The sequence below is a fragment of the Canis aureus genome, chromosome 26 (genome assembly GCF_053574225.1).
Source record: "Canis aureus isolate CA01 chromosome 26, VMU_Caureus_v.1.0, whole genome shotgun sequence".
NCBI classification, from domain to species: Eukaryota; Metazoa; Chordata; class Mammalia; order Carnivora; family Canidae; genus Canis; species Canis aureus.
In genome coordinates this window covers 36757950-36779207 of record NC_135636.1, presented here as the reverse complement: position 1 = coordinate 36779207, position 21258 = coordinate 36757950, and the positions used below count along the sequence as shown (strand labels likewise).

The 21258-nt window shown below is 50.7% G+C and overlaps 1 protein-coding gene across 10 annotated transcripts in view; it reads right to left on the bottom strand.

Annotated features, from left to right (window-relative positions):
- Positions 1-3980: 3980 nt before the first annotated feature.
- L3MBTL1 (L3MBTL histone methyl-lysine binding protein 1) overlaps positions 3981-21258 on the bottom strand; it is a 32781-nt gene continuing 15503 nt past the window's right edge. The window contains exons 8-22 of one of the 10 annotated variants that reach the window (XM_077873216.1): positions 20968-21056; positions 20377-20481; positions 19365-19500; positions 18957-19048; positions 17902-18053; positions 17398-17474; positions 16740-16825; positions 16448-16558; positions 15822-15936; positions 14911-15010; positions 14390-14727; positions 10197-10354; positions 9705-9767; positions 6482-6612; positions 3981-4847 (exon numbers count right to left, since the gene is read on the bottom strand). In XM_077873216.1, the coding sequence (XP_077729342.1) occupies positions 4748-4847; positions 6482-6612; positions 9705-9767; positions 10197-10354; positions 14390-14727; positions 14911-15010; positions 15822-15936; positions 16448-16558; positions 16740-16825; positions 17398-17474; positions 17902-18053; positions 18957-19048; positions 19365-19500; positions 20377-20481; positions 20968-21056 (1853 nt within the window). In that variant the 3' untranslated portion in view covers positions 3981-4747. Of the gene's footprint in view, positions 6613-9704; positions 9768-10196; positions 10355-13834; positions 14020-14340; positions 14728-14910; positions 15011-15821; positions 15937-16447; positions 16559-16739; positions 16826-17397; positions 17475-17901; positions 18054-18956; positions 19049-19364; positions 19501-20376; positions 20482-20967; positions 21057-21258 lie in introns of those variants that run through there. The other 9 variants (XM_077873218.1, XM_077873220.1, XM_077873219.1 and 6 more) reach the window with 9 other exon arrangements.

Here is a 21258-nt window from a genome sequence, read left to right as displayed (position 1 = left end):
TCCGTTTTCCAGCCTGTTACATTCCAACCAATGGTTTCTCCATACCCTTGCCAACAATGATTATTTTCCACTTTTGTGAGGACAGCTATCCTGGTGGGTGTGAGGTGCTAGCTCATTGTGGTTTTGATTGGCATTTCTCTAATGACAAATGCTGCTGAGCATCTTTTCATGTGTTTGTTGGCATCTGTACATCTTCTTCAGAGAAAGGTCTGGGCAAGTCCTCTGCCCATTTTGGTGGTGGTGGGGGGTTGTCTTTTTGTTGTTTGGTTTTTAAGAGCTATATATTCTGGATATTGAACCCTTGTCAGATAGACAATTTGCAAGTATTTCCTCTCTTTCTTACTTTTCAAAGTATTTTGCAAATACTTTGCAAGTATTTTCTCACTTTCTTGATAAAGTCCTTTGATTCACATTAGTTTTTAATTTTGATGAACTTCAACTTGGTTTTTTGTTGTTGTTGTTGTTGCTTGTGCTTTTGGTGTCACCTCAAGACTTCACTGTCAATTCCAAAGTCATAGAGATTTACTTGTATGTTTTATTCTTAGGGTTTTACAGTTTTAGCTCTTATATTTAGGTCATTGACTCATTTTGAGTTTGTTTTTTTATATGGTATAAAGAAGGGATCTAACTGCATTATTTTCACATGTGGAGATCCCAGCACCATTCGATGAAGAGACTGTTCTTTACCCATTAAATGAGCATTCTTTTCAAAAAGTCAATTGGCCATGGATGTTTGGGGTTATTTTTGGACTCTCAATTCTCTTCAGTTGCTTTTTATGTCTGTCCTTGGGCCGCTATCATACTGTTTTGATTACTTTGTATTTGTAGCAGGTTTTGAGGTTAAAAATCTCAGTCCTCCAACTTCATTCTTTTTCAAGACTGTTTTGGCTTTTGGGGTCCTTTTGCTATTTCATATGGATATGAGGATAAGCTTTTCCATTCCTGCAAAAAAGGCCATTGGCATTTTTATAGGGTTTGAATCTGTAGGTCACTTTGGGTAGTGTTAACATGTTAATCATCTTAAGTCTTCCTATTCATGAACACAGATGTCTTTCCATTTATTTACATCTTCTTTCTTTCAGTAATGGTTTATAGCTTTTAGTATATAAGCCCTTCACCTCCTTCTTTAAATTTATTCCTAGATATTTTATTCCTTTAGATGCTGTTGTAAGTAGAATTGCTTTCTTGCTTTCCTTTTTTTTTTTTTTTTTTTAAGATTTTATTTATTTATTCATGATAGCAGGCAGAGGGAGAAGCAGGCTCCATGCAGGGAGCCCGACGTGGGATTCGATCCCAGGTCTCCAGGATCAGGCCCTGGGCCAAAGGCAGGCGCCAAACCGCTGCGCCACCCAGGGATCCCTCTTGCTTTCCTTTTTGGATTGTTTGTTGTGGGTATTATAGAAATACAAGTGACTTGATTTTTGTGTCTTAATCTTATACCCTGCAACTTTGCTTAAATTATTAGCATTAGCAGATTGTTCGTGGATTTTGTATATGAGATCATGCCATCCATGAATAGAGGTAGTTTTACTTATTCCATTCCCATTTGGGTGCCCTTTCTTTATTTCTCTTATCTAATTGCTCTGGCGAGAACTTCCAATACAATACTGAAAAGTAGTGGTGAAAGAGGGTTTCCATGTCTTGTTCCAATCTTAGGGAGAAAGTCTTTTACCATTGAGTATATTATTAGCTGTGGGTTTTTTGTAGATGCCTTTTATCATGTTGAGAAAGTTCCCTCTGTTCTCTAGTTTTCTGTTTTTAAGATGAAATGGTTTTGGATTTTCATAGATGCTTTTTCTGCATCAATTGAGATCATCATGCCCCCCCCCCCTTTCATTCTAGTGATGTGGTGCACTACATTTCTTTTCTTTTTTAAGGTTTTATTTATTTATTCATGAAAGACAGAGAGGCAGAGGGAGAAGCAGGCTCCCTGGAGGGAGCCCAATGCGGGACTCGATCCCAGTACTCTGGGACCACGCCCTGAGCCGAAGGCAGATGCTCAACCACTGAGCCACCCAGGTGCCCCCTGACTTTAAACTACCCTTACATTTTTAAGATCTTCCTCTTTTTTGACTTATTCTTTCATTTTGATGGAACACATCCTCCAGTGGCTTTCTGAGGAAAGGTTCACAGGTGATAAAATTTTGAAACTTTGTATGTTTGAAAATGTTCTCCCTTCACATTTGATTGACAATTTGGCTGGGTACAGAAGTCTAGCATGGAAATAATTTTCCTTTGCAATTGTGAAAGTGTTGCTCCACTCTCTTGCTTCTACTATTGCTATTGAGAAGCTCAGTGCTACTGATTCATGTTCTTTTGGATGAGACTTCCCTCTGGAAGCTTTTAAATCTTCTTTGTTCTCATTATTCTGATATTCATGATACTGTAGCTTGGTGTCATTCCTTCTACACCTATTATGTTGGGCAGTGTGTAGCCTTTTAGTTTAGAGACTAGTATCTTTCAACTCTGTGAAGTTTACTTTCTTTTAAGTTTTTGAAAAATATATAATTTCTCTGTTTTTTTTTTTTTTAAAGATTTATTTATTCATGAGAGACACAGAGAGAGAGAGACAGGCAGAGACGCAGGCAGAGGGAGAAGCAGGCTCCATACAGGGAGCCTGATATGGGACTCGATCCCGGGTCTCCAGGATCATGCCCTGTGCCAAAGGCAGGCGCTAAACTGCTGAGCCACCTGGGCTGCCCACTCTGTTCTCTCTTATTGGCATTTCTGTTAGTTGTATATTCGACCTCCAGCTGTCCTCTAATTTCTTATTCTTTCCTATTTTTCATTTGCTTGTTTTTATTCTACTTTCTGGGCAATATCCACATTATCTTTCAACCCATGTGTTGAATTATCTCTGCAATCAATTTTAAATTTCCAAAAGCCTTCTTGCCTCTCAGTTTCTTTTCCTTTTAGAACAGCCATAGCTGGGATCCCTGGGTGGCGCAGCGGTTTGGTGCCTGCCTTTGGCCCAGGGCGCGATCCTGGAGACCCGGGATCGAATCCCACATCAGGCTCCCCGTGCATGGAGTCTGCTTCTCCCTCTGCCTGTGTCTCTGCCAATCTCTCTCTCTCTTTGTGACTATCATAAAAAAAAAAAAAAAAAAAAAAAAGAACAGCCATAGCTGGTGGAGGAATAGCTTCTACAGGTGGAAGGATCAATGCCTCTACTGTGATGGGTAAGGAAAGAAGGAAGGATGGGATATGGGTGGGAGGAGGCTGGCAGATGAGGTGGCAGGAAGATGGGGGTATTCCTTCTGATGAGTTCCATTTTTCTTTGTGATATAGATGATGAACATGTATAGTGAGACAACACCGAAGGTAATAGGTCAGGAGGTTGGAGATGCGTGAAATGGGAAATCAGAGGTAACTCCTTAAAAAACACAGCTGCTTCCCAGGCAGCCCTGGGGGTCCACTCTGAAGCCAGAGACTCAATGAACCATAGCACGGATCCGGTTAGCCAGGTGAGCTTCTGGTAGAGGTGGAGAGGATGGGCTTGGACAGCTCCACGGTTGGTATTCTAGCTGAGTAGTCTGGAAGAGCAGGGCAAAGAAATGAAGCATATTGACAAGAAAGGGGTTTAAGGGATCAAACAGCATTTCTGCCACTTTTCCATTTGCTCCCAATATCTGGGAAACTCGGAGTCTAACTGTTCAGCTTGACACTTCTCCACCTGAAAGTTTGATGTTATTTTAAAAACTGGAGGGCTTCATTTAATTTTCTGCCCCTGTCCATTTATAAATAGTCAAGGGTCAGGCCCTTTGCACACTGTTCTCAGGGGGTTCCCATTGTTTATATTTCTCAGCATAGACAAGTATACCCATTTATCTTTATCCTTTGTTTCTTATCTATAAAATAGAATAAGGACCCCCTTAACAACAAAAGAGAATGCTTTATTCTCTCCAGTAATGGCCCTATTGTTATTCATTTTGTGTTTTCTGGATGTTTTACCAAGAAAATAGAAACAGACTCTGACTGCATATCATCCAGATGTTCCAAGTTTATTTATGTTGTTTCAACACACTGACAAAACACCACAGTTTATAAATTTTTCTCCCTCAAGAGTCAAGAGTCACTTTACCTTAAGCCAGAGGATTCTCTGAAAGAACACACAGGCATCCCCACACGGAGAGTACAAAAACAATTCCACCAAAGTGCCATGTGAATGAAAGTGCAAACAGGCTTCATTTTCAAACTCTGGGATCATTCTCTCTGCTTCAGAAACTAAATAGAAAGGTCCTCACAGACCGAAGCCCTGGCCAGACAAGGCCTGGGCACAGCTCCAGGGCCAAAGTGTAAGCAGCGTCTGCTGCAGAGGGCAGGGTAGAGGCACATGGCGCATCGTTGGTGCCAAGTCCCTCCCTCCACTGTGCCCCCAGGTTCAGGTGTGGAGATCTCAGCTGCGGACAGGATGAACCTTTCTTATGGTTTCTTGCCACAGTTTGACATTGGTGCAGAAAGTGCTAAGGTGTCCAAGTTCGGAGGCCTGAGTGCCCTTCTCTCCAGGCCCTTAGTCCATCCTGCCTTTCCAGCAGGCCAGCATTAGAAGTGTGGCTGGCGGACCCACGCCACAAAGCTGTCCCTGCCTGGCTCCTTAGGCGTGGGGAGGTCCTGCAGCACAACCGCACATGCTTGCTGACTTCTCCTCACTCCACAAGGCCAGTTTCTCCTCGGTTTCCAAGAGGAACAGACAAGGCCAAGGAGCTGGTGAGTTTTGCCATCACCCCAGTGACCAAGTTGGAGAGGCTCATACTTGTTCCTCCTTACTCTTGGCCAAGGAGGCATCAAAGCAATCTCCGTAAACCCGAGCCTTTCTGCCCAGGGAGGTTGTGTGCTCAGAGCTGCCCCTACGGGCCAAAAGGGAAGGAACATTTGAAGCCCTGCAGGAGTTCAGCTCAGTGGGTAGATGGCTGCCCCTGCACAAAGCAAAGCTGTTTGGGCCCAGGTGAGACAGGGTCCCCTATTGGGCTGTGGCAGGAAATCAACAGAGCTTTGGGTATCCCACTTCTATGGGAAAGATAAAGCTTTGTATTTTAACAATAGCCCTTGACATTTTCCCAACACTGAGCCTCATGGATGCACCTGTCAAACACTTCTGAGGACACTGTGTGCACAAACACATCACGTGACTGAGGGAAGAGGCCTGGCTCTGCACCCTGTGGGCCTGTGTCAGCACCTGGGGCCACAGGGCCTTGGCAGCTGCTCTTCACCTCCACATGCAGCCAGCTGCTGCCGGGCCCTCTGCCTCAGCCCCACCCTGGCTGGTTAGGCAGTGGCTCGGTGAAGCCTAGGCCCCTACTTGGACAGAAAAGGTTGAAGTCCCAGAGCCCCAGCAGGCACCTGGCTGGCAGTGCAAGACAGATGGACAGTAGTTTAGAAAGGCTTACAGGACACAGCAAACTCAAAGATTGAAGAATTCACTTTCCCAACTCCCAATTTCAAGTGAGCTTCATAAGACTCCTCAAGAGCAAGACATTTAAGGGACAAGTCGAATGTGATGTTGTGAGGTACGTGTGCTGGACAGAGTAGCACATTCCCATGGCAAGAGGTCTGGCAGGCATGGGGTCCCCACCCCATGGGCACTACCTTGGCTGAGATCCATGGCTGCAGGGAAGGATGCTAAGCCCAGCTTTAAGGGCCACCATGCCTGCTGGAGCTGCCCCTCTGGCCAAAGATCCGAGATTGTCTGACATACCCTTTCCCCACACTTGATACAGGAAGGGTGGATGGGGATCTTCTCTGCATGGGTAAAACAGGCTCTCACCACCTACTCTGCTGGAAACAGGGCTTGGCATGGGCCACTAAAATGCTAGCTGATCCAGAATGGGGCATGCTTAGGAAGGCATCTTAGCTCAGAATCCCCCATTTTTGGGCAAAAGGGAGAACAGCAGCCAGAGACTCCCAGCGGATCCTACAACAACCTGTTTCTGAAGCTCACCCATCTAACGGGGAGGAGCCAGTGGGGTCTGGGTAGGCCATGGCTGGGGGCCCTGCCCAGGAAACCAGACATCAGAATGAGTAAATATGTTTGTGGCTGGGTCACTTCTGGGTCGGAACCAAGGAAAGAAAAGCACGGAGAGAGGCCCAAGAGAAATGAGCCTCCAACCGGAGGACTCCCATTCTACCAGACTGTCCTTAACCACTAAGAAAAAGACCCTTTGGTGATCAAACAGGTCAGCTGGGGATGTGAGGCTGCCAGAGGCAGGGCCCCTCCAATCCACTCCACCAGTAGTGTTCCCCCAGCCCAGTCACACCCTCACTGGTGTGCCTGGTGGCAGATGAGCCCCAGGACTCAGGAGGGGCGAGGACTCCCACGTACCTCGCAGGAAGGAGCCAAGAGGAGGAGGACCTCCCCCTGGTAAGATGTAGAGGGTGGTGGGGGTATGGGTGGGATATGAGGAACTCAAGTCAGGAAAGAAGCATCAGCTGCGGAGGGAGGCCCAGCTCGGGCTGGCAGTGAGCCCAGCCCTGAGCCACTCACTTTAAGGTGTCATCGGCGTTTTTGAACATGAGAATGGCGTTATAGATCTTCAAGGCTGGACCCAGCTTCACGCTCATGATCTTCACAATGTCCGCCTGTGTCAGCAAAAGGAAGGCCTCGCCGTCAATCATCTGAGGGGTCGGAGGAGGGAGGTGGAAAGCGGAGAAGGCGGAGAGGGCCATGGGAAGGGGTGACGGAGAGGAGAGGTGGGGTGTGCAGGGGAGCACGAGATCGGAGTCCAGGATGTGTGGGGGGAGGGGAGGAGGACAGAGATGGGAAGAGGAAGGAAAAGGAGAGAGGAGGCGGGAGAAAGGAAAAAAGGAAGATAGCGATGGGGACAGAGAAGGACAGAGAACTGGCTCCCCCATGTTCACACTCATGCTTTTTCTCTTTCTGCTGCCCAGTCTGACTTTGGTGGCAGGTGCATAATGTCTTGCAGGCCCTCCCTGACATTGGCCTCAATACCCCTGCCCTGGTGCTCCTCCACAGAGCCCTGGGGCAGGGCAGGGCAGGGCAGGGCAGTGGCGTGGCAACGAGCAGCTGCTAGTGACAACCACACTATCACCTCTGAGCTATCCTTGACTGGGGTGGCAGGGAGAGAGGGCTGGACAGGGATTTCTTCTGAATCTAGGCAGACCTTCTTTAGGACCATCAGTGATGACCACCAGACTGGACAGACTGACGACCCACAAGGCCATCCATCCACTTTGCCCTAATTTCTCACTCGTGAGACATCCCCCTAATGACTGCCCAGTACCTGTGTGTCTGAATGCATCCATCCAGCCCGACAAAGGCCGCTCCCTGGAGCAGGGTTCATCCCAGGGGAGTGGATGCCCTGGAAAAGGTCATCCTCAGCCCTCACAAAGGTCCTGTTCCCCACCGAGACTGCATTTTATGCTGGCGGTCACCCTATGCCCTTTTTGGTCACTGCTCTTGTACCACAGACCATGGTGCATTGGGGATAAGCAGCAGATGCTCTGCCGGGGCGGCGGCGGGGGGGGGGTGCCGGGGAGGGGGGGGGACACGATGCCCTTCTTCTGATACGGGGAGAGTGCTGGAGGGAAAAAGTGTCACGTGCTTCTGTGGCCGGCTGAACAACTGCACTCAGAGGGCACTGATCTATGACCGCTGTCATGGAGGGAGGACCTCTAACCGGCACCACATGGTTCTATCTCATTAAACATGTGCAGTGAAGGCGTGGCTTAGTTATCAAATGACAAGCTGTATGAGACTGGAAAGGCTTACTAATACCACAGATGACAGAATCAAGATTTAAAACAATGAGACTATGAAACCAACAAAATAACATTTAATAGGGATAAATGTAAAGTTTTACATTAGGTTAATAAAAAAAAATCCAGTGGTACAAGTAACAAACTGGAAAGTGTAATTAGACTGTAATGGATAATTGATATAAAAGGCACTTGGGGACTTCCCTGACCTCCAAACTGGTCTGATGTGGCTATCATGAAGCTAGTGCAAACTTCATTTTTGCTGAGGAACAAAAATCTAGGGTTTGTATGTAGGGGAAGAGAAAAGAACCCAAATACCCATTAACAGAACCGTGGGCTCCTCATAAAATGGAGCACCACTCAGCAGTACAAATGAACGAGCTACTGGGATACACGACAACACAGACGGGCCTCGAAAACATGACACTGAGTGAAAAGAGACAGACACCGAAGAATAAAAGCTGCACTTCCATTTATGTCAAGTTCAAGAACAGGTAAAACAAACCTATGGCGCTAGAAATTAGGACAGGCTTGCCCATGAGGGCAGGGACTAACAAAGGTGCCAAGAAAGAACTTTCTGGTATGATGGACATGTTTTATATATTGGACAGGGTGTATATGTCTCACAGAACTTGTGGAACTGTACTTTTAAGATGTGGGCATTTTGCTCCATGTACATGTTCATCTCCGTTAAAAAACACTGGGGTGTCGATTCAACAGTTATAACAAATGTGCCACTCTGGTGAGTGCAATCGATAACCAGGGAGTGGGGGGCATATGGGAAATCCTGCACCTTCCTCTCAATTTTGCTGTGAATCTAAAACTGCTCTATAAAAATAAAGTCCTTTTATAAACAAAACCACAAAGAATGTAGGGGAGAACACAACCAGTGTGCTCTGTGCTGGTCAGAAGGCATCTGAAACCGGGGGACAGCTCTGAACACATATGTTACAGTAAGATCACCAGCCCAGGAGGCAAGTGCCCAGGATGGGGTAGAGACTGTGAGCGCCACCACACAAGGATACTAGGAAGAAATGGCTGTGCTGGGTCTGGAAAAAGAGAGTCTTCTAGGGGAAGAGGAACAGACTTCTTTCTCATGGGCACCTGACCTGTGGGGGCACGTAGGAGGAGCTGAGACTCTGCTCTCCTGGGTGAAGGGGGATGCATGCATGTATTCTTTGGAAGGAAGATCTAAGCAAACTCCAAGTTCCCTTCCACTTTCAAACTGTGTAAATTAGGAGAGTCACAATAAAGTTTTTTACTTAAGGATGACTGTTGAGAGTCAGAACCACCACTGAGCCCCCACTGTACCAGGCATTCTTATATAGCGATGTGATTTGTAGATTATTCTATGGTAGGCTAGTGATATAATTATCCTAGGCATTCTGGCCCAATGAGCCATTCCTCATTTCCAATGCTCACAATGGCCCTGCAAGGTTGTCATCATTACAACCCTCATTCTACCTGTTTTATCTCCATTTTATAGATAAGAAGATGCAGACTAAGACATAGTAAAGAGCCCATAGTAAACTAGCAGAACTGGGAATCACACCCACACTGTATGTAAAGCTAGGGTTCTTTTATGTACAACTCACTGCTTCGTAACCTTGGTAACCTTCTGGGTCTTGGTATTAAGCATATGTTAGGATCCTGCAGTAAAAGCATTACTTGTGACATTCAAGACACACTTTAACTTACTGTCCCTAGTGAGCTAGGTTTGGAAAACAAGCTGGGTAGAGAGCAGAGGAGTGAATGGAGCCCTGTCTCCAAGAGGCATTTTCCTGCCTGAGGTGATCTGAACACAGAGGGTTAGCAAGCTGGGCCACGGTCCATACCAGATTTTTCCCAGAGACGTGGGTCACTGTGACCAGTCTCCCGCAGGCAAGACAAGAGAGGGCCCTCCCTAGCAGGGGGCAGCGCTGGCGAGGGCATCTGCTCCCTGTCGTCTCAGTGAGTGACCCTTCTGTCCCCACTCTGCACTTGCACCTCACCTCATCTTTGAAGAGTCGTGCCTGGTCCTCACAGCCGGTCAGGGTCTGAACGAAGCTGAAGACCTTGGAAACCAAAGAAGACATGTTGCCAAGGGGACAGGGGCTTGGGAGTGTAGGGGAAAGGTGGGCCCATGTGGCCTTGGTGCTCTCTAGGCTTTGACAGTGTTGCTTTTTCTTATTAGCCTAAGAGGATCCTTGTGTGTCTGCTGCTGGGTGAGCAAGGTGGGGCCCAGGTGAAGCATTTCTCCTGCTAGACTTTCATGCGAACTAGCAGCACGTCCCTCTCCCCATCCACCAGGGTAGGTCTATCGAACCGTCTCTCAGTCCCTGCTGGGCACCAAGAGGGACCGTGGATAGGAGGGATGAGCAGCAGATAGCATCAGGATCAGTGTCCACCTCTGCTTGAAGAGGGCCTTTCCTGAGCCCTCCCACCAGGGTGTGCTGAAAGAGGCAAAGTAGGGGAGAGGAAGGAGGACAGGTCCTCACTCTCACCTCATCAATGGTCCACTTGGCAACTGTTGAGGCCGAGATGCCCGCCACTCCCGGCAGGAGCTTGCAGTGCTGCTCCCAGCACACAGAGAGGGAACGGTCAGGGTGAGCCGACAGGGCTGACATGAAGAGGGACTGGTGCATGGCATCGGCAGTCAGTGCTGGAGGCAGAGGCAGAGGCAGAGGCTGGCACACTGATGTCGAGGACTAAGCTCAGACCCATGCCACTTGGGAGGACCAAGGCCCCCTTCTGAGAGTCTTGCAGAGCCAAGAGGGAGGGAGACGTGACTCCTTACCCATCACTCGCTCCTCCCGGTTAAGGGAGTCCCTTGCTTTACAGACTCTCAGGAGTTAGCTGTGAGGACAGACCCCAGCCCCATCTCTCTGAGGCCATATCACCCTGTCGCGTTCCTGACTATTCTCTAGATACCTTGCATCAGAATGGCCTCTAACAGGCAACAAGCTCAGCCCTGGCGGCAGAAGCCCATCCGGTTTGCCCTCCTTTTCTGTTGAGCCCTGACCAACTGTCATGGCATCAGGGTGATTCTGTGTGGGAACCCACCCTGCCAGTCGCTGCCACTGCCTCCAGCTCCATTCCTCTCCCCTGCTCCCACCCCAGCCTGGTCTGCTCCCCCTGGCATGTGGAAGGGGATCCCTGACCCGCTCGCCAACTCCACGCTGCCTGCCGCTCTGCTTCCTGACCTGTTCCTGCAGGCCTGGCTCCTGGCCTCCAGCCTCGGCTGCTCTATGATCTCATGAGTGACGCTGCTCTGCTGGGCCTTCCCCTTGGCCAGGCCTGGCACTCGCATGCCTGCAGGTCAACTACCTTTGGCTGCTGACAAGCCTGGCCCCTGCCTACCTTCCCAGCCTTGGCTGGCCTTGGGCCATGTGGTCACTGTCCCATGGGGCTTGCCCTGCATCTATCTGCCAAGGGTCCAAGGGAGCTGCCTCTTTCTCTTCAGTGGGCATTAGTTCTAGACACATGGCTGCAGCTCACAGGCCCCTTGCCCCTCACCCCAGCTTGTCACAGACTGTCCTCCCCTGATCCTTTGGTCCATAGCTTCAGCCTTTTACCCTGCTGCCCTCAGAGCCTTGGGGATCCTAGTATTAGCAGCCCCATGTGTTATTCTCTGTAGCTCCTCCTACTTGCTGCCATCTCTGCTCATCAGACCCCAAAGAGCCCAGCCTTCAGCACCACAAGGAGCCTACTACTGTGCACAGCTCAGCTTGCTCTCAGCCTTGCCTGCGACACAGGCAAAATCTCCCCTAACAGCTTCCACCACTAGCACTTCATCTCCTGGCCAGAGGTTTGGCCTCCTGTCTCTGAAGTCCAGGTTCCTAGTTCTCCATGTACCAGGTGAGAAGTCTCAGGGGACAAGGTCAGAAGGCTGTAGGAGCTTTGCTCCTTATCTTTCTTCCCCAGAGCACAGGATGGGAGCTCTCCTAGTCAGTATGTCTTATCGAACTTCAAGCCAACTAGGGGCAGGTCAGAAGCTGTTGGTTTTTTGTTTTGTTTCGGCTTATAAACAATGGAAATGTATTCCTCACAGTTCTGGAGGCTGGGAAGTCCAAGATCAAGGCACCAGCAGATTTGGTATATGGTGAAGGTCCACTTCCTGGTTAACAGACAGTCAATTTCTTGCTGGGTCCTCATTCGGTGGAAGGAGCTACGGAGCTCTCCAGGGTCTCTTTTAGAAGGGCACTAATCCTATTTGTGAAGGCTCCACACTCATGACCTCATCACCTCCCCAAAGCCACACCTCCAAATACCATTACGTTAGGGATTTGGTTTTACATGTGAATTTGTGGGGAGACACATTCCGTCTATAGCATTATTATTATCATTATCATCATCATCATCATCATCATCATCATCATCATCAGGTAAGTCGTTCCTCACCCTCTCTGGGCCACAGCCTCAGTCTCTGGAAAGACTTAATTTCTCAAGTTCTCAAGATACTTCTGGAATGAACACAGAGGCAGGCGCCCTCTGGTGGTTGGAATCTGGTCCTAGAAGGGAAGCTGGCCAGGTATCCCTGGGTAGGGTAGAAGAGGTGCCCACTGCAGTCCATCCCCAGGAGTCCTCATACTGAGGGCCCAGAGGTTGGCCAAGCACCTCCTCACTCAAGCCTGAAGCTTCAGGAAGTGCATTCTGTTTCCACCAAGAGGAGTACAGAATGGCAGCAAGAGCAGGTCAGCCACAGACAGGGCTCATAATACTAGTAGGTACTGGTACTAAGCCCTTTATCTGACTTTCTCATTTAAGCCTTTGGGAGGCTTATTTGAGGTGGACATATTATCAGTGTTGCACAGATGAGCAAGTGGAGGCTTAGAGAGGGGGTCACCTGCCCAAGGTCTCACAGTCCATAAAAGGCCATCTGACTTTGGGGCTGTGCTTTTAACCATCAAGCTATATACTGTCCAGGTTGCTGAGACTATTCCTGAAGAACTGGACTAGCTTAAGTCCTGCCCACAAACTATGCAATGAACCCGGTGATCTCTCATGGTCTCTTCCAGCCCTAAGACAATGTGCATTCAACTCAACTAAGGCAAGATCCCTAGCGTTCCTGCTGTGTATCAGGCCCTATACCAGGGGCTGAAGATGTGAGGCGAATGTCACCCAGTGGAGCCTCAGTCACTGTGTCCCTCCTTGGGAGCATGCTATGGGCTCAAATGGGTTCCCCCCAAATTCATATGTTGAAGCCGTAACCCTGAAAGTCTAGCAGGAGAGATGCTTCATCTGGGCCCCACCTTGCTCACCCATTCAGTACCTCTAAATGAGACTGTAGAGTCAATCTTTGATGTGGGGGTTAGGGACACCAATACCCAATGCAAGCAAAAATCTACGTATGACTTTGACTCCCCCCAAAACCTCACTACTAGTAGCTGCCTGTTGACTAGAAGTCTTACCAATAACATAAACAGTCAATTAACATATATTTTGTATGTTATATGGGTTATATACTGTATTCCTAGAATAAAGCTAAAGAAACTGTTACAAGAAAAGCATAAAGAAAATACACTTATGGTACTGTGCTATAAAAAATCCACACATAAGTGGACACTTGTGGTTCAAACCCCTGTTGTTCAAGGGTCACCTGTATTGGGAGACAGGGTCTTTTAATAGGTAAGTAAGTTAAAATGAGGCTGTTAGGGTGGGCTCTCATCTAATCTGGTGTCCTTACAAGAAAAGGAATGTTGGAAAAAAAAAAAAAAAAAGGAATGTTGGACATGTGTAGAGAGACAGTGGGGGTACACATGCATAGGGGGCAGACCATGTGAGGACACTGCGAGAAAGCAGCCACCTGTAAGCCAAGGTGCAAGGTCTCAGAAGAAACCAACCCTGCGGATACCTTGATCTTGGACTTTCAGGAAGTGTGAGAAAAAAAATTGCTGTGGTTAAGCCACCAAGTCTGTGGTACTTGGTTGTGGCACCCGAGCTAAGACAAAGGAGATCGAGGGGTCAACTGACATTCAGGTTAGGCGTTTCCAGTCTGTTACACCAGCACAAGTCAGACCCCAGTCTGAATCCCAGCTCTGCCCCGTACTAGGCGAGTGACCATAGGCAAGTGACTTCACCCTCTGAGTTCCCATTCCTCTTCTCTCAGAAGAATAGAAGGGTATCCACATTACAGGATACCTGTGAGGGTTGGCAACAGTGTATGGAAAGCACCAGTAACACTGCTTGGCCCATGGTAGGTGCTCAGTAAACAGTATTGCTAAGTGCTAGTATTTCAGGTACTTGACATCTGACAGAAGTATTGTTCGTGTCTTCAAATGAGACTGAGACTCGGAGATATTAAGTGACTTGCTTAAGGTCACACAGCTGAAAAAAAAAAAAAAAAAAAGGTCACACAGCTGAAAAATGAAAGCCAAGGCCTCCCTTCCAGGAGGCCAAGAATTGAGAGGAGCAGAGCTGGGGGGCACCCTCCTGCCGCAGAGCGGAGAGCCCAAGCCCAAAGAGGCTCCATGTCTCCCGCAGGCTCACGACAGGGTCTCAGTGAAGTGGGACTGGAATCTGAGGTGGCTCCTGTGCTGTTGCCACTGCTCTATGTTCTACATATATGAAAAGAAGAGGCAGCCTCCCTTCTGACTGCCTCTCTGGGTCCCCCCAGTGACTCAATTCCACCAATTACTAAGCACTCACTGTGAACACTTGGTGGAGGGCACAGGATAGTAGATGAGTCAGGACTTACTGGGGAAATCTTCTTGTGGGATCTTCCGATACTTTGGAGGGCGTCCAATCCTGGAGAGAGAGGGACCGGGTCCGTGGCAGGGAATCAGTGCCTGGCCTGGCCCAAGAGGACACGAGGCCCTGCACCCTTGCCCTCCGCACCGGCCATGATGGCGAGGCTTCTTCCTTAGGGAGAAGCCCGAGAGGTTCCTCTTACGGGCCGAGGCCTCTGCGTCCGATAACTCCGCCTTCAGCCGACTCTGGTTCCTCTCAGCCAGCGGGCAGCCCGAGAGGCAATGGTGAGCTGTGAACTTGCCTGTGACATGGCCAGAGCCATCACAACCAGGAGTCGGGCACTTCCTAGGAAGAGGAAGAAGAAGAAGGCTTAAATTGGGCTGAATCTGCTTGTTCCCGATGGAGAACAAGCCCCATTCGGAGAGTGTGTTTTTGGGAAGCCTGACTGGCAGCACTCTGGAGCTGTGAAAGAGCATCCTGCACCCCCAGCAATGCCCAAGGGTCTCTCAGCAGGAGCCCTTCACTCACCGGTGGTGAAAGCTGTACTTGGAGGTCCTCGTCTGTGGCAGGCTTCGATAGCTGAGAGGGGGACAGCCCCCGGGCGAGGCAGAGCTGGGCTCTCTGGGTCCTGGGGGAGCAGGAAGGAGAGTTAGCATAGGGTCCTGGGTCAGGGTTTGAGGGGCGGGGTTGAGGGCAGGGAAGGTCAGTCGGTACTAGAAGCTAGCTCCCCAGCTAAAGGGGCCCTCACCTAGGCTGTGATGTCATTTCTGGCTCCTGTGTATCTGCCCCTCTCTGGGGAATAAGGGCTTGGCTCTCATACCCTTTGCTGAAACCCCAGGCCGCCCTCTGTCTCTGAGAGGAAAACCCTCAGGGAGAAGATCAACTCAGAGTCGGTGTGGGCACAGCTGTAGCTTAGAAGCCTCATCAGCCACAAGTACGTTACTCTGTCTGCCTCCCTGTTTCTTTCTCTGGTAACTTTCTTTAGGCCTGACTCATGTTTGGAGAATAATCAAGAAGGATCAACACCCCATGTGACTTGGAGCTGAGTGGTCCAATGACCTGACTTCCCATCCCACCTCCAGGGACCAGGATTTTTTACTTAAGGGAACCCTGTTTCCTTAGCAAACATATTGTCTGCTCTGTGTAACTCTGCTAGATGCTGAGAGAACTCCCTCCCAGGCACATGCTAAGTGAGCCTACCCTTGCACATCTCAGCACTCTGAACCCAACAACTGGGGTAGCCAGAAGCACAGGTCAGTGTAGCAGAGAGCACTGAGGCAGGGGGATGGGGGATCCCAGAGCTCACGGTGGGCACTAGAGCCCACCTGTGCATGACAGTCAGAATTCCCTGGGCAAGCTAGAGGGGTGGGATGGTACGAACTCATGGGGCAGGGTCGGACATCAGTAGGGAAGGGTCAGAGTGCCCTAAGGGTACACACGGAGAGGAGGCTGCAGGGGATGCCCTGTCTTGGAGCACCAGCCTGCAGGGTGGATGTCTGGGTGGTCGGCGTCAATCCAGAAGTCATAGGCATGACTCCAGCCATCAAAGTGGAGCTGGGGAGGAAAGGTTGTTGGAGGTCAGGTGTTCCTCATGGAGCCCAGCTCAGCCAGGAGGTCCTCCAGACTCCAAGAGGCTCTCCCTATCCCTGGGGCCTGTCAGAAGCAACCTCTTGGACTGGAAGAACCAACACGCCAGCCTCATAATAATCCGCCTAAGCCACCATATTTTCTGAGAGCTTCACTCATTTAAGTTACTGGCATCTCCCATCAGTCCATGCACAGGACAAGGGTCATTAGGCCCATTTGATAGGCTCAGAGAGGAGAAATGACTGGTCCAAGCCCACAAAGATAAGTCACAGATGAGGCTAGAGCAAGACCCAAGATCTTCAGCTCCAAGTGCAGACCTTTCTTCCCTACAACCTGCAGCGAGTGTAGACTTCTCTTCCTTACAACCTTGGGCCTCCCTTATTTCTGGCTTATGCCATGCCCTTGACCTCTATCCAGTCTACAGAACTCGCGCCCAAACAGCCTGTCCACTCCCCCTGCCCAAGGGGCCCGGAGCCACCTTTATGCGATGGTCCTCCACATCCTCCACGCTGGCCACACGAATGAGGGCTGGGTTCCTGCGGTCCACGGCCTCCAGTTTCATGTTGACCAGGAAGCTGTGTGGGGGTCGCTGCAGGAGGACAGCAGCCTTCAGGCCAAGGCCCAGCTCAGTAGAACTGGGGCCCCAAGAAGAGAGCTCAAGTGCTGTGCCTCAGAAACTGTGGCCTGCCAAAGCGGGAGCACTCCATTTGGCCGGCTGAATGCTCCATGCCTTCCCAGAGGTCAGCTCTGGGAGCAGAGAGCTGACTCACCACCTTGAAGGCCCAGGTGGGCACAGCAGAGGCCCCAGTTTCCTCCAGGTATTTTTCCCAACAGAAGCTATCAGGGTCCGGGTAGTCTGGAGGAAAGGATGAGAACAATGTCTAGGCACCCCGGCACACTAGGGGAGCGCTCTCTGTCCCCAGACAGGATTGGGAGCCTGGAGAATCCCCAACCAGCACCACCAGAGCCAGCTGCTGGCAGAGGCGCCTGAGGTGGAGGGGTGCTAGCCAGAGCCAAGCACATCACCCCCACACAGTTCACAGGGCTGTCTAGGAAGCCTGCCCCCATTCCCCTTCTTGGCCCTGCTACTCCAGCCCCAGCCCCAACCCCAGCCCCATCTGAAACAACTCTATATGGGCCGCTGTAACTCTCCAAAAGGAAAGGACAGGCTTTCTTTGCTTTGGACTCCTCCTGTGCTGAGTAGGGGTCCTTTAACTTTCTTCCTTTATACCTCAACACAGTCCTGGGTTGACAGGTCTCTCCTAACATCAAAGGTTCCTCAACTCCCAAGCCAAGATGAGGCTCTAGGACACATCTGTCCCCTTACCCAGATCCTAAGGACCCAGCTAACAAGGTAGTGGTAAGAGAAGGGAAGAGGGGCTGTGGGGCCAGGCCCAGGGAAGGGCATGTTGTCAGGTGCAGGGTCACCTTGTGGAGGGGTGAGGGGCTTTCCTTGCTTCTGGCACCAGCCCACCGGGTGGATGTAAGGGCTGCTGGGATCACACCTGAAACCAAGAACACTTCACTGTCTCGAGTGACACTGAGGACTATGACCGCATGGCTTCAGTGCCCACCCTCATTCTACTGCTTAGTGATTGCTACACAGACAGCTGATTAAAAAAAAAAAGTCAGAAAATAGCAGCATTAGCTAGACTCTAGGACTACCATAGTATCTGAGGGAAAATCATGAATCACGGGGGTCTACTCGTCCTAATCCTAACCTTGGTACTTTTAGATGAAACATTTAATATTACATTGTGTTTCTTATGATACAGAGCAAAGCAACAGGACAGTCAGCAATGCCCTGGAGCAATTATCAACATCAGGACCAGGAAGGGGCTCCGTAGTGCCTGAGGTCTGAAAGTACTGCCTCCCGCTCCTGCCACCTCCTCTCCCCCTCAACCCCAGGCCAAGTCTGGGCCCATACACTACCAGTAGTCGTAAGTATCATCCCAGTTGTCAAAGTGCACCAGGAAGCGGCTGTCCACCACGTCTGTCACGCTGGCCACACAGACGAGGGATGGGTTCATGCGGTCAACAGCTTCCAGTTTCATGCCCACCTGGAAACCCAGGGGTGGAGGATTCTGGGGGCAAGAAGAGGGGCTGCCATGACCAGGCCCAGGCTGGCTAGCACTAACCCAGAACCCACTGGCACAGGAAGGAGTGGGTTCTCTAGAAAACATGCCTGTGGTGGGGGAGTCGAGCGGGGAGGATAGGGGAGAAAGAGGGTCTCTCCAGGACAGTGTCACAACACCCAACCCTGAGCCACTTGGGAACTTGTGACCTCCAAGGTGTGCTCAGAAGACACCTCACTGTGGTGGAAAATGAGTGACAAGTAAGAAGCTACACATTCACCCAGAGAGCCTCTCCTCCCCAGACAAGCCTGGCCTAGTGTACACTGAGGTAGCTGGGTTGATGGTGGGGCACTGGGGAAGGAGGAGCTGCAGTGAGGCGGCGAGAGGGGAGGAAGAGTGTCTGTCAGGCAAGAGCTTCAAAAGCTGTCACCGTTCATGACCTTGACTACGAAATGGAGAGGGTATGATCATCACCATTTTATAAAATAATTTGCCCAAGACCACAGTGCTAGTCAATGGTCAGGGTTTACACAGTTTGACTTAGAAGTCTGCATTTCCTGTCCCATGGGCAGATGGAACACCAGAATGCCACCAGCCACCTGGGAAGCTGTAGGTATGGTCCCTGGGGCCAGACGTCGGAGGGCGAGTAGGTGCCTCTGTTGGCACAGCATGGTGATGGTGGGCCAGGGACTCACAGGGGGTGCTCTGTGATAGGGTGGCGGGGAAAACTGGGAGGAACCTATAACCAGCTCCCCTCTGGCCCTTGGCCTGCCCAGAACGCCCCTCGCCTTTGGGATAAGAGATCAAAACAAAGCTGAGAGCTCTGATAGGTGATCTCTCTTCTGATGAGTCAGCCTGGCCAGCCACAGGGCTTCTGTCCTAGAAGGTGGGTGTCCACTCAGGGGCACTCACATGGCTCTGGCTCACAAACAGGTGCTTGGGGGCGGCCTGAGCTCTTGTGCTGCGCAGATACTGGCTCCAGCTGAACTCCTCCTCCTTGTAACCTAGGCCCCTCAGGGGGGAAGAAGAGAGTGCCGTGCAGACAGAGGCTGGACCATGGCCAGGACACCCCACACTGAGGAAGGCCCAAGGACCTCCCAACCCTCAAGAACCTGCCCAGGGAAACCTTGCAGAGGTGGGACCTAACTTTGGTAGACACTCAAAGGGCAAGGGCAAAGCAAAAGCCCTGGGGCCTAGTCATAGTGGGATTCAATGAAGAGAGGCTAGTCATGGAATGGGGAATAGGGAAGGGGACCCATGGGTAGGAAGGGAAGATCTTAGGGCTCGCTGCCTCACTTGAGCCACCCAGCTAGGCCTTACCTTTGGGGGGCTGCAGTTTGTGTCCAGTCTTCTCAAACCAGCCAGCGGGGTGAATGTCAGGGGAGTTGGCATTGATCCAGAAGTCATGACACTCAGAATACCCATCAAAGTGCAGACGTAGACGGTAGCCACACACCTAACCCCACGACAGGGGAATCACAGGGACTCTGATGCCAGCACACACCTACCCACTCCCTTTCCCCCACCTCTCCTGGCCCAGCACGGTGGTCTCAAGGGTCCTGAATGCTAGCAGGTTCCCTAACCCACCACTCTTCCCCCATCCTGCACCTGGCTCCATGCTCTCCCATCCTGCGCTGGGGACAGATCACATACTCCTGAGCCCTGAGTTCTGGGTCAGAACCCCATGGGCACCTACCAAGGATCAGACCTGGTCAGGGCCCCTGAGGACCTTTCCTTCTGCTACCATCTCTCAAGGCACTCTACTCACACACTGCTCTGACCTCACCAAGCTGATGGCAGCTCCCTGAACTTGGCACCTTGTTCCATGCCCCTGTACTTTTCTGCTTCTGCTTGGAATTCCCTACTTATCCACAACTTATCCCTCAAGACTTGGCAGGAGGCCTTTCCTCTAGAAGCTCCTCCTGCATCCTTGGTGCTGCTCTGCTCACACCTCTCCTCCTGCCCCCTCTCACCCCCCACCATGGAATGTCACTGATGTGTTTATCGCGCTGATTCTCACAGTGAGCCCCTAGGGGACAAGACCTTGGGTGGACACACACACCATCATCCCTGCCCTCAGGATCTCTCCTCCTCAGACTCCCTCAGCACTGAAGGATACGCCATTCCATAATGTCATCATGCCCAATACTTTGGTTTGAGTTCCTTTTTTTTTAGCTTTCTGTGTGTCTCACCATAACCCCCTACAGACTATGCACTTCCTGAGGGCAGGGCAGTGTCTCCCTCATCTAAGCCAGGCCCTCCGGCCCCCAGCCGTCCCCATCAGTCTACCAAGAGAGACAGTGCCGGGATGTGGGCGCACGCCTCAGCTCACCTCGGCCACGGTGAGGATGAAGTACATGGACGGGTGTTGAGGGTCGATGCCTTCCAACTTCATGCCCGGTCTGAAGCCATTCTTATTATGAGTGACTGCCTGGTACTGTCAACGCACAGATTGGAGAGGACCCAGCCTCCATCCAGCCTTATCCTTGCCTGGTGAGCTTGGGGTGAAGGAGCTGCCTTTAGGCCCCACCCGCCTGGTATGACCGAAGGGGTCACTTATTTGGGGATCTTTAGTGGAGGGATCCGGAACAGGACAGACTAGCTCCCAGGTCCTCTGAAAAATGTGGGCTAAGTCAGGGCTGGACTTAGGGCTCCCTCTCACCCAAGTCACGGGAAGATCAGCGTACAGAACGGAGTAGAAGGTACCGGGATTCACAACTCCCACCTCTTTACTTCCTCCTATCCTGAAAGCCTCTCAGAGTGGGCCCTTTTCTCTCTGGGACCCTAACCAGCCTCTCCCTCTTCCATTCTGCCAGGGTTTTGAGGGATATCAGACACACAATACACCAGAAGGCCTGAGTGTGGCGCTGAGTTCCTGGACTGGGTATACAAGCTCTTCCCAGGTAGAAATTATCCGACTCACGTCCTGGAAGAGGCTGACAGGGGCAGTGACAGCCTTCTGCTCCTCGAGGTAGGACTCCCATGACCAGCCTTCCTTCTTCTCCCCTGATGCTGTGGACAGGAGACAGACAGACTGACCCCAGGACTGCTCCTGATAGACTATTCTTCTCAGTGTCCCCTGACTCAACTCTACCTTACCTCCAAAACAAACCTTTGTCTATGATTGCATGCTGCCCCCGGACGCTCCCAGCCAAGATGGCACCAGACACAGGGGTTCTGACCTCCAGCGAGCCTCAGTCTCCAGTGAGGCCGC